Genomic DNA, 17,109 nt, shown 5'->3' with positions numbered 1-17,109 from the left:
TTGAGGTGCCCGCCTTGTCGCAGGTGCCCCTCCTCGACGCTTGACATGTTTATGAGGGTCGGGAAGCATGGCTGCCATTCTTTCCCCTTTCGTGAGGCCATGAACACTGCCTCAAAATGCACAACCGCTGTACTTAAACCAGCAATCCCACTGTCCCATCCTGCCCCTGGCTTTAACACTTTGTTGTTCTCTCTCTCGCCGCCGAGAGTTTGCGGTGTGCATGTCAAGATACTGACCTTTTCCGGTTTAAACCGGACATTTAAAGATGCATTCGGCATACTTTTACTGTTGTTTTTTTTTTCCAGTTTAAACTGAAAAATCCAACCCTTAAACATAGTATGGTGATGCCAGAAATATTCAAATATGGCAAGAATTAATGACCCAACAACTAAGGACCAGGAAACAGTGCTGTCCAGCTCATGCCCAGAAGACCAGCTTTGGGTAGTGAAGCAGGAAAGTCAGGCAGAAAAAGGCAAGTGGCTCCTAGAATGAGGATCCACCCAACTAACTGCAATTTATTCTGTCCATTAAATGTTTTTGCACACCGGAAATCTAAACAGTGGAGCTCGTAGGTGCATAATAGAACATGAATGTGACAACCATTAGGCATTTAATCAAGGTGAATGCTTCTACGATCATTTTTAGATCGGTTTGGGTTCATTTATAGTGTTTAAGAGCCAAAAACCACTCAGGCTATGAGAGACGCTGTAGTGGAGGGCCTTAAAAATTACAGACCAATCAGCTTACTGTCTGTTACGTATAAGGTATTTACTAAGGTAATCGCTAATAGGATCAGGACAACCTTAGACTGCAATCAAGCAAAGGATCAAGCAGGGTTTCGGAAACGGTACTCTACTATCGATCATATCCATACCATCAATCAGGTGATAGAAAAATGCTCGGAATATAACCAGCCCTTATACATAGCATTCATTGATTACGAAAAAGCATTTGACTCAGTTGAAACCTCGGCGGTGATGCAGGCATTGCGAAATCAGGGGGTAGACGAGCCATACGTGAAAGTGCTGGAAGATATATATAGCGGCTGCACAGCAACCATAGTTCTGCATAAAGAAAGTAACAAAATTCCCATAAAGAAAGGTGTTAGGCAAGGAGACACAATCTCCCCAGTACTATTCACAGCTTGTTTAGAGGAAGTATTCAGAGACTTGGAATGGGAGCAGTTAGGGATAAGGGTAGATGGAGAATACCTTAGTAATCTGCGATTTGCTGATGACATTGCCTTGCTAAGCAACTCGGGGGATGAACTGCAAATAATGATTGATGACCTAGACAGGAAAAGTAGAAAGGTAGGCTTGAAAATCAATATGCAGAAGACTAAGGTAATGTTCAACAGCCTCGGGAAGGAACAGCAGTTTACATTAGGTAGCGAAATACTGGAAGTAGTAGGCGAATATGTCTACTTAGGACAAGTAGTAACCGCAGATCCGGAGCACGAAAAGGAAATAACAAGAAGAATACGATTGGGATGGAGCGCATTTGGCAAGCACTCGCAGAGTATGACTAGCAGCTTACCGGTATCGCTCAAGAGGAAAGTATACAACAGTTGCATCTTGCCTGTACTCACCTATGGGGCTGAAACTTGGAGGCTAACCAAGAGAGTTCTACTTAAGTTGAGGACAACCCAGAGGGCTATGGAACGAAAAATGGTAGGGGTAACATTAAGAGATAGAAAGCGTGCAGAGTGGGTCAGAGAAATAACTCAAGTTACCGACATTCTAGTGGAAATTAAGAAGAAGAAATGGACATGGGCAGGACATGTAGTGCGAAGAGAGGATAACCGATGGTCGCTGAGGGTAACAAACTGGATTCCAAGGGAAGGAAAGCGTAGCAGGGGGCGGCAGAAAGTTAGGTGGGCGGATGAGATTAAGAAGTTCGCAGGGGTCAAGTGGATGCAACTAGCACAGAACCGGGTTAAGTGGAGAAATATGGGAGAGGCCTTCGCCCTGCAGTGGGTATAATCAGGCTGATGATGATGATGATGATGATGTAGTGGAGGGCTCTAGAAAGTTCGACCACCTGGGGTTCCTTAACGTGCACTGACATCTCACAGTACACGAACACTTTATTTTGAGCTTCCATTGAAAAGCAACCAGAATTTAATCTCGCACCCTTGGGTTCAGAAATTGACCCCTCTAACCACTGAGCCACCATGGCAGGGGATTGTGTTTTAGTTTGGGGATCCATATGTAACACATCACTAGTGGACAAAGCCTCAACAAAACTACAAGACCACTGTTTTATAAGAAAAAATAAACAGCCAAACAGTATTTTATGGAAAAACAAAATAACACATTTAGTGAACATAACTGTGTTCATACAAAGCTTGCAAGCAAAAAATCAAGTAGCATACTAAACAGCTTCTACATTGCAGTCAATATGTGTGCTTAATTTGGGAAAAAGAAAGCTTATGAGGACTGATAGTTGAAAGGCAGTCGAGAAATGCAAGCATACAAAACAAATCAAGTGCTAAGACATAAAACTCTGTCGGTAATCATCAGGAGGAACCTGCTTGTTAAACTTCTCTGAGGTGCATTGGTCATCAAACATTTTAAACTTTTGCTCTTATAAAGAAAAAAATGCATTTTTATGTACAAAATATGCACCTGCAACATTTTAATGATACTGTTTAAATTAGTGCCTAGAAATCTTTAATGTATAGTGTCATACATTTGCATTACTACCAACCATGACAGGCAGCAAGTTTGAAATGAATGGACCAATTAAGTACAGCATCCAAAAAATTGCAACTGCTATTGCAACCTATGCATGACAATATTTTTTTCTTTTACCCATGTTGTGAATGCAAGTTCTATAATGCATATGAACTATCACAAGCAATATGACTGGAATGCGGGATCACGCAGCACATAGCCTCGAGCTGCACTTGTAGTGATATGTGAAGACTGCTATCAGAAACAGTGAAGACTGCTATCAGAAACAGTGAAGACTGCTATCAGAAACAAAGTGAAAAGCAAAGTGTGATCCTATCAGCTTCTGAAACTTTCACTCTGCCTGTGTCTCTAGGAAACACTGAGCGTTTCGTCACCAGCTGACAGCGATAACAAGTCAGTATCACTCTGACCAGCAATGTGCCCCAGAGAAGTGATAAATATCCACTGCTTTTTAACTTCTCTTTCTGCAAGCAACCTTTTTTCCCCTTTGTGACATTGGCAGGTGCCGCAAAATAAGAATGCCTTGTATACCACTCAATAGCTGCTGTGGCTACACAAGTTAATTGCCATATGCTGCTCACAGTAATACCTTGCATATGCTTTCAATAACAAATGTTTATGTTGAAACACTGGGCATTGTATCCTGTAAAAAACTTCATTTATGTGCACTAGATTGTTTTTTGTAACATAGCAAAATAATGGCATAGTTTATTATTTCTCCCATTCAATTTTTTTCTCTCACAAGAAAATGGCTAGCCAGCTTTATGTCGTGCAGGTATTACTTCCGGGATCAGCTAGTCAGAGTGGCGAGTGATAAGAAATGGAATAAAAAAGGTGTTGCTACACTACAGCTTTAGTAGCATGGCAGCCTATAATTAAACCAACTAAACACAAATGCAAATGAAGACCTGCATTTGAAAGAGTAAAGTGACACTTATGATCGCAGCTTGTTAGGAACTTACTTAAAAGCGTGCCACATTTAAATAAAAATTAATTCTCCAGAGCGAAATTCTCATTTCCTCCTGTAGCTACACTGACCCATGATAAAAAGTATAATTCTGTCACAAGAAGTTTGAAATCCTTAAAACACAAAGCCTGCTGTCAGTGGGAAGGTTATTTCTTTTCAGAAAACAGTCTTTTCACCTCATGTCTTTCCTCTTTCAAGTTGCTCATGCTAATCATACATCTCCAAAGACAATATTCAATATTACAAATGAATCAGAGCTTATATAAAATACTAATGTTATCTTGAAGAGTGTTTGAGGATGATGTAGGCTGGTAAACTTGAAAAAGAAAACTGGTAGAAATGTCTTCTAATTTCCTTTCATTACTACACCTTTCCCCCCTGCACTTGATCATGTGGAAGAAATCAAAACCTCCAAGTTCTCCACAGCACTCATTCCAACAAGTGGCTAAAAGAGGCAAGCTCTGCAGCAAGGTTTCTGTAATTGACTGTGTCAAAACCATAGTGATAACTACTTCAAGTTGCAAATAAAGGCAGCTCATTTGTAGCAAACAGTACACTCACCTCTTTTTGTAGCTCCTCAAGCTTGTCAGTTGACCTTGCAACAGCTATTACTGTAGCTCCACGTTTAGCAAGCTCTCGTGCGATCACTTTGCCTATACCTGATGAAGAAAAATGATCGAATGTAGGCAAAACAACCGAACGATTAATGGTGTAAACTGATGCCACATGCCGATATATGTCACTGTAAGTTTGTGTTGGCTACGGGCACTGTAAGACAGTCAGTGCCAACAAGTACGTGCCAGACATCGTACTTTCAGTAGAGAGCCACAGTTTGACAGGTTATGCATGCAGGGCAATTTGCGAGAAAGCATAAAGCGCGGTTCTGAGTCATGCGTTCGGGCAATACCTCTTTTTTTTTTTTTTGTACCCACAGCGCGGTGAAAGTACAAAAATGTTATCGTGATAAGGACAACCTAACAGAAAATGCCTAACATGCATGCAAGCGAACTGGCACAGCAGATTAGTAACTTACCTTGGCTAGCACCGGTCACCACGGCACGTTTGCCAGCAAAAGAGACTTCCATTGCAAAAATCAAAGCGTCAAGTCCTTTTCGATGTCAGGACTCAGGAGTTAGGTTCAGCTAGCGCGACTTCTCTAGTCGCTCTTCTTCCAGGAAGTAACTTGAGTCGCGGCGTATCGAATGCGGTTACGGCGAGACATGCAGCTCTCGAGATCAAACACAATGAAAGATAAAAAGCGCAAGTGAAGATGTCAAGCACGCGGATATTACGCAGAGGCACTTGCAGCAGACAACGCAGCGGCCATTGGCAAAGACAGTAGTAGCCATGTTTACATTCGGATCGCTCGGATGATCTGTTTCGGTTTCGGTTTTTGAGCGCAAGAACTTCAGTTTTGCGCAGCGCACGAGGTCAATGCAGTGCACTAGCTTGACTTTTTTCATTCGTTGTAAAACACGAAAGAAAAGAGACTAGTGGCCAGCCACTAAGGTATGTCTACTTTAAGAGATGTATTTAGTCGAATATGAAGTCAAAGCGAGCTCACTTTCACTGAGCTCACGTTAGCGGTAATGCCAAAAGAGTGGTCGGATTACGATGCCGCAGAAAATCAAGAGGCGAGACTGAAACAGGCAGCGGCAGCTTCCCTGCTTGCACTGCTGTCGGTAGGAAGAACATTCATTTTTATGAATATTTTTTTTATTCCAAAATGTTACCAATACAAATCGCATCTCAGACAACCGTGTAACCACCGTCGATTGGCAGAATGACTCCCGTCACCATAGATGCCATGTCGCTGAGAAGAAAGAGCACCACATCTGATATCTCTCTTGTTTCTGCAAATAAAGCAACGCAGCTGTGTTAGTGTTCGTCACGCTAATGGATGTTTAAAATTAGGTACGACACAATTCATTTGGGAAACATTTTTGCAGCCTACCATAGTGCGTGCCAGACCGCGAGCTGCATCGAGTGCATCCGGTGTGTTTTCCTACGACCCGCATCAATCAGTTTTCATGCACATGTGGCATTTGCGCCAGCATTAAAACTACCATTCCATAATCAATTGCCGCTAGCCGCTAAACCTGCCAAACTTTGATCCTAATTACCCAGCTCCGCTTTCTACTGCCCACAAACGTTCCCCTTTTCTTTGTCTCCGCGCTCTAGCTACTGCAGTTAGGATCTATTGAGCCAGTACAGGGTAAACAATCAGAACATCTTTCTCTTCCTCTTCATCTTCCTCATTGCCTCCATCCCTCTCTGTTACCTTGAAGCTACCGCTGGTTATTTGTTTCTTGAATTGAATTAAATGCCTACATGCTCAGGCCGAGCTGCTATGCAGGTAAAGTTCCATGCCTCTCCTGTTACTGTCCTTCGTTTATCTCGATCTTCACGCTAAAGCCATTGGTATCACAGTTTGGAGCGGAGAAGAAAGACGATTGCGCAATACATTTCACACGCGCACTACACGCTGTTATGCTTAAATGACTGGCCTTTGACGTCGGCTTCTTACACATCAGCACTATAAGACCTCAAGACGAGAAGCAGTTAAACTGTGCCGTCATCTATGTGCAAGCCTCAGGTCGGAAAGCAGAAGGCTAAGTAAACGCTCTTTACCGTTTTCTATTTTCAGATGGCAAGCAAGCTAAGGAGATAGAGTTGTGTTTCAGTTGCTACTTTTTTTTTTTTTTAGTACTGAAGATGTCGGTGCATGATGCCTTCAATTGCAGGCGCCCGACAGATACAAAAAAGTAATATTTACGAAACGAAACTCTAATTTCCTGTTTATCTAACACGTTTTTCTATTTTGAATGCAACACTGTGAATACTAAATAATGCCGAAGTCCAGAAGTATTTGGGCCAGCGCTCAGACCGAGAGCACATGCGGCGAACTGAAATAATTTCACTCACTTTCAGGGTAGCTGGAATGAGAAACTTTTCGCGGCATGTGAAATGTTCTTGCATTCCTTTCGAATAAATACAGCATATTTCAGGGAGGACTAAGTAATTTTAAACAATAGGGGTTCAAAATAGAAAAAAAAAATAATTGCAAGAACAAACTGTCGCCACAGCGAACGCAATACGCTACAGAAATCTTCTGATTATCCTGAAATTAACTAAAAACCGCTAATCAACATTTTAATTATCGAAGTTGACTCGCTAGCTACAAAGGGAAGCTAGCTCGAAGCTGTGAACAAGACGACGCCATATCTATTTCTGAACCGGAGTAAACCTTATTTCATAGAGCTCTGCAGTAAAAAAAAAATAAATAATAATAATCCGCCGATTTTTTTTTTTTTTTTTTTTTGTACGAAACCAAAACTAGTACTCTCTACCAAAAGTGACAGCGCGAGAAGCAGAGGAAGCTAAAGCGGCGTCCGGTAATGATATGTGCAGTGGCAAAGGCGCTCAGTTCGAACTGCCAGCGGTATTGCGCCATATCTCATGCACATTCTTTTGCCTCACAGCTTAGTGCAAGGGAAATTTCAGTCATTGCCACCTAAATGGTCGTTATTTTCAAAGAGCTGGAGCGAAATAAGGTGCGTGATACGTCACATTAGAGCATGCAGTCCAAATATGGCGCTGTTGCCTCTGCACAACGTCATCCCCTAACATCACTTTTGTAGCAAGCGTCCTGCGGGCCTCTTTCGCTGAGTTCGGTTTCGTACAAAAACAACAACAAAAGTAGTGTCGGATTTCCTCTGGCTGCAGAACTTTAGAAAATGAGTTTTCCTTCGTGTCAAAAATTGATATGGTATCGCCTTGTTGACGGCTTCGAACTCCTCATTGGAACTAACCACCCAACTGCGATAATTGAAAAGTTAATTAGCTGGACTTTAGAGAAGCTTTGCAGCATATGGCATAGCATTTTTTTTTTTTTTGCAAAATGATTTTTTTTTCTATGCTGTTGAATCCACTATTTTTAAAAATTACTTATAGGTTTCGCTGAAACACCCGGCGTACGTTGATAGCGTTAGGGTCCCTAGAAATATTCTTTAGGGACTCTAAAAGCGCTCATAGGCCCAGAGGGCACTGGCGTTGTGAAGTGGACAGTCAGCTGAAGATTATTTCGGGCGCATGCACCTCCACTAAAGAAAACAGTGATTTGGCTCGTACTAAATTTCACTTTATTCACGCTCTTCTGCAGTAACTTCTTTGTTTGCGGCGTCCCACTTTGACGGAAAGCCACGCACAGTTGGAGAAATCTGAAGCTTAGACATCTAAATCAGGCACTTAGTAAGGATTCTAACCTTCATGTTCAATGTCTAATAAACCAGCATTGACAGGGAAACTATCTGAAGCGGCCTTATTATGCCTTCAGGCGCAAGAATCACGATTTTGAAATTCGTAAGTGCCATGCTGCGATGGAATCAAGTTCGAACTTTCTTTCTTTCTTGTCTCGTCGTTGTGAAAAATGATAGATTGCATGTTGATAGCTGTGCTGCTTACATCGGGTGATGAGGCAAAGAAAAGTGCCCGCTGCGGTACAAATTCGCCGGAAGTCCTAATAAAACGTAACTGCCGGAAGTTGCTTTTACGCTGAACGTCCAGCGCACCTCATGCGCTTGGTTTCGGTTCTTTGCAGGAAAAATCTCAGGATTCCAGCGCACTGCAAGACTTTAGAAACAGCTTCTAATTAAAAGAAAAAAAAACTGATATGGCGTCGTCCCTTCCGGGCACGAACTCCGCCGTTATAACGGACCACGACCACATTTCTGTACTGAGTACATCAAGTTAACTAGTAGGAGGTAGTAAATATAGCTGATTAAATAATACGATTTTAAAAATATTACTCGTCCGCCGCGGCTGACAGTTTTCTCCTGAAAAGGTTTTGCTTATTTTTCAGCCACTCCACCTCTAGCATTTTACGAAAGTGTTCGCTGATCGAAGCATCCTAGCTGTTAACGTCTGCCACTGTTTTTAACGGGCGTATTTCAATCGGCTATGCGAAGTAGCTCGACATCCGCATCAATAAGATATACTTCGTGATCCAAACAAAACTTAGGATCTGAATCAAAATCGGCCATTGCAACACACTTTGTGCTCGTGGTGCAAGAAAGTTGTTCCAGATTGCCATTTGGAATACGCGTCATGCATGCGGGGACTCTAAATATGCATGTAATATAACGAGAGCAGTGCGTTTTAGCCCGTTTTCGGGCAGGTACGGCAGGCAAGTGTGTACTATGCAAAAAAAAAAAAAAGTAAAGACTTCAGGTTATATGCTATATGGGAAAGCGGGCGAGAATCGAAGCACTCACCTGCAAAGCGTCCCAGGGGAATCTTGGCCATCATGGCTGCCGCTTTACCCGGCTCTTGCTCCCAGACGGCCGCGCCCATGGCGGTCTTGGTCACGGTCGGGTTCACCGAGTTCACCCGTATCTGTAGGGACGGAGAACGCGCAGCTCTTATACACCTGGGAACAGATGCGCGTCGTCGAGGCCGCACCGCCAAGCATATCCGCGACGTGGCGGTCACAGTGAGCGTTGCAACCTTGTTCGCGTAAGCATGTGCCAGGTATACATTCTAGAACCATCACTTGCTTTCAGCATTCTTGAAATACTAAAAACTTTCCTAGCCATGGAAGTCCACGCACATTTGATGCCATTAGCCGCAAATGACTCCTAGAGAACTTTCAGCGCATTCAAGGTTATGAGATGCTATTGAAACAATAGCTTGTATACCTGTAACGAATGCACTGCCTTTTCTGAGCACCGGTTTTGTATCGAGGGCTACATTGGCCTCAAAGTCGTGTTTTCGATGTGGCGATGGTCGCGCGCCGTGGTCGCACCGCTCCTTGCGCAGTTGCCTAGCAACCGCTGTCTCACTATCTGGCATGACGTCAGGGAGAGAGGCCGCACGCCGCGCCATTTGGCGTTCACAGGGAAGGAAAGGCGCAGTTTCTCACACTTGCTATGTGGGCACCTGAACCGCGCTTTAATGGAAGGGAGGAAGGAGGAGAGAAAGTGGAAAGAGAGAAAAGAGGAGCAGTAGTGGAGGGCTACAAAGTAATTTAGACCACATGGGGATATTTAACGTGCACTCACATCGCACAGCACACGGACGTCTCTCCGTTTCACCTCCATCGAAACGCAGCCGTCGCCAGAGTGTAAAAAGCGCCGCATAGCAGCAGCAAATAAAGAATGAGCGTAAGAAGGCGAAGAGAGCAGCGGAGACGCTAGAACAGAGAAAGGAACGCCTTGCCAAACGGTGATGCCAGACTGCCGAGCGTAATAGATGGAGCATAGCCACAACGGGAACCAACAGAGGGAGATCTGAAGGCACGTCGTGTGCCTTTGAAGCACACTAGTTTTGTGAACAGTCCGCTTGGACACATGTGTAGTGTGTGCGAGAGAATGTGGTACCAAATGGACATGACACCGGTGAGTAATCCAATGAATGAGATTGCGTTTGGAGACTCTGCCAAATCCAAATACTGTACAGACAAAATTGAGACAGCTGCATGGTATTTCACAGATTATCGGGCAGTCTTCGTCTCAGTCAAGCAAAATGAATAAAATATGTGTATACCCAATGCCTCTCATTGCTAAGCATGCATGACCCCAACAAGCTCAGCCAGGGAAATGTACTACCTCTCGCTACGTATATCCTGGCATAGCTGAGCTGAGCCACTGCCATTTTTTTTTGCTTTCAGACGAATTTAACACTGCTCACATTGCAAATGGAATAATTTTTAACTTAAGCTAGCGAAAACAGCAAATGAGCTATGAGCTTGCCATGGCAACGAGTTGTCCGATATTGCATATGTACGCAAGTCTTGTCATCCGCAGTGATGCCATTTTTCTCCAGGTTTTTTAGCGTCCCATATATTTATTTCCCGAGCAAAATTTAGACTATTCCGATAACTCAAATACTTACATGTTAGTCTTCTACCCCTGTTATCCTTAGTACAAAATTTTACACCTGCCTGTAGAAAACTTTGAAGTTACCTGTAAAACGCGTCTGACTTGCACAGTGAAATACCAGGAGGTAGACACCTCTTTACTGACATTCTCCAGACTTGAATGAAGTGTTATAACAAAAAAAAAATACAAATGGAAAGCGGCATGCAAAAAGGTTAAACCTAGGAAAGGCAGAGAGGGAAGAAGAATGGAACGGCGAAAAAGAAAAAAAAAAAAGAAATTACAGTGACAGCGGCCACCAGGCTGGGGACGTTCGTGCTAAATATAGCTGCTTTACGGTGTCCTCATTCTAAGCGAGAAACGAAGCAGCAAACTGAAGCAAGCGCCCGAAAACTTTCGCTGAAAAGTATTGGCATAACGGCAAAAACAGCTGCGACATCTGCATGGCCTTGCATGGCCTAGTCGGCGTGTCTGGCTCGCAACCAAAGCGCCGTGAATTCGAATCTCGCGCAAAACCTAACATTCCTGACACTTTCTTTAAGCGAAATAGCTTTCTTTATAAAGTTAAACCACTTGAGACATTAGGCGACCTTTAATTCACATTACATATATTTTAATAATCTTCGTTCCTGGGATCACGTCCCGATTGACGTGAGCACTGTGGGATGTTTGAAATTTCCACGCGAGGGTATGCGGCTCTGACATCATGACACTGTCGACCAATCAGGATTTTCACACCACGGCGCCAGACGCTTGCGAGGCAACGCCGGATTTTCTCCTGAACGGGGGCCCGAAAGGTACACCCCTTTAAAATGCAAAAGTTTCATGAGGAAATGAAAGGCGCAGTTGTAGCGCTTTTGCTGAGTATAGACCAACGTTCTTAGAACGCTGGTATAGACCGACACCATTCTGTGACGTAAGCAATATGCGGTGGCGCGCTTCTGTCGCCAGGCTTGGCCGACTATGGAACTGAAATATTACAAAGCAGTTTTCTTATTTCACGGGGCACCTATGATCTCAATAGTCGGCACAGAGCAATAAATCATAAACACCTAGAATAGATCGTGAAAGTATGAAATCTCATTACCGAGGCGAAGTATTTTTAAAACACCGCATAACGTAGGGGGGTCTGAGTTGGGAGGGCGACTCATGGAAACACATGCAAACACAACTTACAGCAGCATTTTTCTCGCTTCGCAGAGCCCCAGAAGTGGTAGCCGGCAGTTGAACGTTGGCTAGCGTGTGACAGAGTATTCTGCATTGCTGCGGAAGCAATTCTACCTTTAAAACCCCTCGTTGTCTAGAATCTGAGTTAGAAATACATTGCGGTAGCGCGGGCGAAAATAAATGTAAAGGACGGTTCGCAAAGAAGCTTACTTTGCATCTACGAAAGCAGTTGTTTTTTAAGAGCTGGTGCATTATTTTAAGACCATGAATATATATTCATTTATTGAACAACATTTCGCGGCTGACATCTGTGTAAAGCATATTTAGCAATAAATATGTGCGGCGCGTTTCCATGCAGACTAACCCCCACGTCTAGGAGGCAAGTCTCCCAAGTGTTTTTTTTTTTATGTTTGTTTGTTTGATGAACGTCTTGCACCAGGCCTCGACATCATGTTGCATAGCGGAAGTAAAAAAAAAAATCGTTCCAAGTGCCGACAACGTGCATGAGCCGCGTAAGGTAGTAAAGATGCCGTTGAGACACGGTTCATTTTGTAACTTGAGATGAATAAAACGCAAAATAACCAGCTTGACGTCATTCCGTTTTGAAAACATCAAACGTGGCTATGTAGAGGTGGTAAGTATTAGAATGAATGCATATGTAGTTGCGTCGCGATACATGCATGTGGTGAGCAAGTCGTAAGCAAATATTTTAAGAGGCTTTATATTCCTACGTCCATACACGCGCTGCATAGTCTGCGCCCATACATGGCAAAATTACTTTTGAAAAGGAATTATATTACATTACCATTTACTTTGCTGAATATCGCCGAAAAGTAATTAAATTACATTACCAATTACTTCTCCCAAAAAGTAATGAAATAACATTACAATTACTTCTACTGAACAATTAAATTACATTTAAGTTGTTTTCCAGTTTTTATCCATGCAAAAACTAAGTAAGGCTAGTAAACAAAATAACTTGTTCTCCAGACGCAAAGCACACACATTCTTTCGTCTTCACGCCAAATTCCGTCCCAGAGAGCTATTCCTTCCCTCTTTTCTTTCCATTGCAAAAAAAAAAAAAATTGCAAAGGTTCAACGCTGCTGAACCAAATACTGAGCGAAAGCATTAGCTGCGGGTGACCGAGCGTTCTTTCCTTTTTCTTCTTCCTCAGCCCACATATAAAGCCCCGTTTTAACCAAGCCGTATGAAGTTCAATAAAACGGAGAGTTGAGCTAGTTCGTACATTTTTAAGGAGTAACAGCGCGGACACGAAGGACAAAGGATAAGGAAAAAGACAACACCTGCGCTGACTATCAACTGTAGTTTATTAGAAATAAACACGAAGAATATACTCTTTTCACAGCCAAGAGCCCATGTGCAACACCAACCGCTAAACAGAATAACTCAGTCGTTTGAATCAAGATATATTAATTCACAGTCATGAACAGATACAGGAAATGTTCGCTTAACAACCAACTGAATTGTTCCGAAAATTCATGTATTCCCCTTTTCAATGAAACCAAAATTCTGTACAAACACGAAGATAAACTAACAAGAGGAATCAGTGAAGTGTTTCATATTCATAAAAATCACGACTCGTGTGTAAGCACCCTGTTCATGACTGTAAATTAATATATCTTGATTAAAAAGACTGAGTTGATCTGTTTGGCGGTTGGTGTTGCACATGCGCTTTCGGTTGTAAAAAAGAGTATATTTTGCGTGTTTATTTCTAATAAACTGCAGTTGATAGTAAGCGCCTCGGTGCAGCGGTGGCGCAGCGGTGGCGCAGCGGTAGAACATCCGCCTCGCATGCAAGAGGACCGGGGTTCAAATCCCGGTGCCGCGGAATTCTCCACCGGATTAAAAAAAAAATCCGCGTGTCGATGGAATTGCATAAACAGGTATGGGGTGCGACCTGATGCCGGTGAACACCTCCGGCAACGCACTCCCGCACCAGAACAGGAGTTGGCCACCCGGTGCAGTAATTGGCCGCAACCTCTCAAGATAGGCTCCACAAAACCCCGGCCCTATGTCACCAGCGGCCGCGGAACAACTGACCACGGCGGCGGTCAGACCTGTGACGCAACAGGGGGTGCTAAGAATGCCTGGCTAGTGAAGCTAGTTTAGCAGCGCTGTTAGAGCAACTAAAGGGTATGAAATTGGATGTCATAGGGCTTAGTGAGGTTAGGAGGCCGAATGAGGCCTATATTGTACTGAAGGATGGGCAGCACTGTGTTATCGAGGTTTACCAGAGGGGCGACAAGTTTCCTTGTCAATAAGTATATAGCGGGTAATATAGATGAATTCTATAGTGTTAATGAGAGGGTGGCAGGCATCGTAATTAGGCCTAATAAACGGTATAAACTGAAGGATGTACAGGCCTATGCACCCACATGCAGTTATGACGACCAGGCAGTTCAAAGCTTCTACGAAGATGTAGAATCGGCAATGCGAAAAGTAAAGACGCAGTATACTGTACTAATGGGCGACTTCAATGCCAAGGTAGGGAAAGAGCAGGCTGGAGACAAGGCTGTAGGGTGACTATGGCATTGGTTCTATGAATAGCAGGGGGGAGTTACCAGTTGAGTTTGCAGAGCGCAATAACTATCGAATCATGAATACCTTCTTCAGCAAAACGGAATAACCGGAAATGGACTTGGAAAAGTCCTAACGGGGAGACTAAAAATGCAATCGACTTCATAATGTGTTCAACCCCCGCCATTATGCAAGATGTAGAGGTAATCGGGAAAGTGTGATGCAGTGACCACAGAATGGTGAGGTCCCGAATTAGCCTAAATCTGAAGAAAGAACGCAACAGATTAGTAAGAATGAAACCCATCAAAGAATTAGCGGTGAGGGGGAGGGCAGAAGAGTTCAGGATCTCGCTACAGAATAGGTATTCAGCTCTAACCGAGGATGGCGACATTACCCTAGAAGCAAGGAACAATAATTTCACAGATATCATTACTGAGTGCGCGGTAGAAGTAGGCGGTAGGATAGTTAGAGAGGATACCGGCAAGCTGTCTAAAGAGACGAAAGATTTGATTAAGAAACGCCAGAGTATGAAAGCTTCCAATCCAACAGACCAGATCGAATTGGCCGAGATATCAAAGCTAAACAATAAGCGCAAGGTGGCCGATATAAGGTAGTATAACATGGAGAAAATTGAGCATGCTGTGAAGAACAGGGGAAGCCTTAAAGCGGTAAAAAAGAAATTAGGCATAGGCATGCAAAAACCAGATGTATGCGATAAGGGACAAAGCAGGCAACGTCATCACGAATATCGACAAGATAGTCAAAGTAGCCGAGGAGTTCTATACAGATCTCTACAGTAGCCAAAGTATACAGGACCGTAATGAGATTGGCGGTAGAGAAAAACAGTCAGACGTTCCGCCAGTGACGAAGGACGAGGTCAAGAAAGCACTAGAAACTATGAAGAGGGGGAAATCAGCTGGAGAGGATCAGATAACTACAGATTTGCTGAAGGACGGGGGGGGGCTATCGTGGTAGAAAAACTGGCCACCCTGTATACGCAGTGCCTGGTGTCATCGACGGTACCGGAACCATGGAAGAATGCAAACATTATCCTCATTCATAAGAACGGGGACTCTAAGGACCTTAAAAATTACAGACCAATCAGCTTACTCTCTGTTACGTATAAGGTGTTTACTAAGGTAATCGCTAATAGAATCAGGACAACCTTAGACTGTAACCAATCAAAGGATCAAGCAGGTTTTCGGAAACGGTACACTACTATCGATCATATCCATAACATCAATCAGGTGACAGAAAAATGCTCGGGTTATAACCAGCCCTTATACATAGCATTCATTGATTACGAAAGAGCATTTGACTCAGTAGAAACCTCGGCGGTGATGCAGGCATTGCGAAATCAGGGGGTAGACGAGCCGTACGTGAAAGTGCTGGAATATATATATAGCGACTGCACAGCAACCATAGTTCTGCATAAAGAAAGTAACAAAATTCCCATAAAGAAAGGTGTTAGGCAAGGAGACACTATCTCCCCAGTACTCTTCACAGCTTGCTTAGAGGAAGTATTCAGAGACTTGGAATGGGAGCAGTTAGGGATAAGGGTAGATGGAGAATACCTCAGTAATCTGCGATTTGCTGATGACATTGCCTTGCTAAGCAACTCGGGGGATGAACTGCAAATAATGATTGATGACCTAGACAGGAAAAGTAGAAAGGTAGGCTAGAAAATCAATATGCAGAAGACTAAGGTAATGTTCAACAGCCTCGGGAAGGAACAGTAGTTTACATTAAGTAGCGAAGTACTGGAAGTAGTAGGCGAATATGTCTACTTAGGACAGGTAGTAACCGCAGATCCGGATCATGAAAAGGAAAAAACAAGAAGTATAAGATTGGGATGGAGCGCATTTGGCAAGCACTCGCAGATTATGACTAGCAGCTTACCGGTATCGCTCAAGAGGAAAGTATACAACAGTTGCATCTTGCCTGTACTCAGCTATGCATGGGGCTGAAACGTGGAGGCTAACCAAGAGAGTTCTACTTAAGTTGAGGACAACCCAGAGGGCTATGGAACGAAAAATGGTAGGGGTAACATTAAGAGATAGGAAGCGTGCAGAGTGGGTCAGAGAAGTAACTCAAGTTACCGACATTCTGGAGGAAATTAAGAAGAAGAAATGGGCATGGGCAGGTGTGACGATCCCTCCCATGTGTCCCCGCCAGAGCGTCTTCTCTACGGCAGCCGAACCGGTCTGCGTGGGGGAAGAAGCGGGAAGGGAAGGAGTTAATAAACGCTCTCCCCGCGTACAGCGAGGAAGGCCAGTTTGTCTCCCGCTAGCAATGTGTACAGTCTCCTTTCTGGGCGCCTCATCCCGCGCCCTTCTCAGGGCACGTTGGTGACCCGGGCGTAAACGTCTTCGGGCTCGGCCCCTAACAACCCCATAACAATTCTGGCGACGAGGTAAAACTTAAGGCATTGCATTACAATTTCTGCAATCATGCCTACCTACGGAGTTTTGGAGCCGTTTCATGGGGAAGGAGCAGCCTGGACCGAGTACCTGGAGCGTGTGAAGCTGTTTTTCGACGCCAACAGCGTTCCCGGGGAAAAACAAAGGTCTGTGTTCCTGACGTGCTGCGGACCCAGCACATACTCCTTGCTGCGGAGCCTAGTGACGCCCAAGACGCCCGACCAAGTCTCCATCGACGAGATATTCAGCGTACTCACCAGCCACTTCATTCCAAAGCCTTCAGGGGTGGTGTGCCGCTTCAAGTTCAACAGTCGCCAACACCAGCCAGATGAGTCCGTCAACGACTACACGGCATCACTAAAAAAGCTGTCGGCGAACTGTGAGTACGGCACCTTCCTTTCCGACATGCTGCGGGACAAACTCGTTTGCGGCATTAACGATGCAC

General features: G+C 44.0%; 2 protein-coding genes across 2 annotated transcripts in view; both read right to left on the bottom strand.

Annotated features, from left to right (window-relative positions):
* The window catches only part of LOC146202312 (L-xylulose reductase-like), a 46,050-nt gene extending 41,034 nt beyond the window's left edge, over positions 1 to 5,016 (bottom strand). Inside the window, exons 1-2 of the mRNA XM_084588074.1 lie at positions 4,697 to 5,016; positions 4,225 to 4,322 (exon numbers count right to left, since the gene is read on the bottom strand). Coding sequence (XP_084444200.1) covers positions 4,225 to 4,322; positions 4,697 to 4,748 — 150 coding nt within the window. The 5' untranslated portion in view covers positions 4,749 to 5,016. The remainder of the gene's footprint in view (positions 1 to 4,224; positions 4,323 to 4,696) is intronic.
* A 368-nt stretch (positions 5,017 to 5,384) lies between these two features.
* LOC146202311 (L-xylulose reductase-like) overlaps positions 5,385 to 17,109 on the bottom strand; it is a 45,510-nt gene continuing 33,785 nt past the window's right edge. Inside the window, exons 6-7 of the mRNA XM_084584386.1 lie at positions 8,937 to 9,057; positions 5,385 to 5,516 (exon numbers count right to left, since the gene is read on the bottom strand). Of these exons, the coding sequence (XP_084440512.1) occupies positions 5,413 to 5,516; positions 8,937 to 9,057 (225 nt within the window). The 3' untranslated portion in view covers positions 5,385 to 5,412. The remainder of the gene's footprint in view (positions 5,517 to 8,936; positions 9,058 to 17,109) is intronic.

The sequence above is a fragment of the Amblyomma maculatum genome, chromosome 1 (assembly GCF_055883805.1).
Source record: "Amblyomma maculatum isolate TAMU_Amacu chromosome 1, ASM5588380v1, whole genome shotgun sequence".
NCBI classification, from domain to species: Eukaryota; Metazoa; Arthropoda; class Arachnida; order Ixodida; family Ixodidae; genus Amblyomma; species Amblyomma maculatum.
The sequence above is the reverse complement of the archived record's forward strand: the minus strand, read 5'-3'. Positions and strand labels throughout refer to the sequence as shown.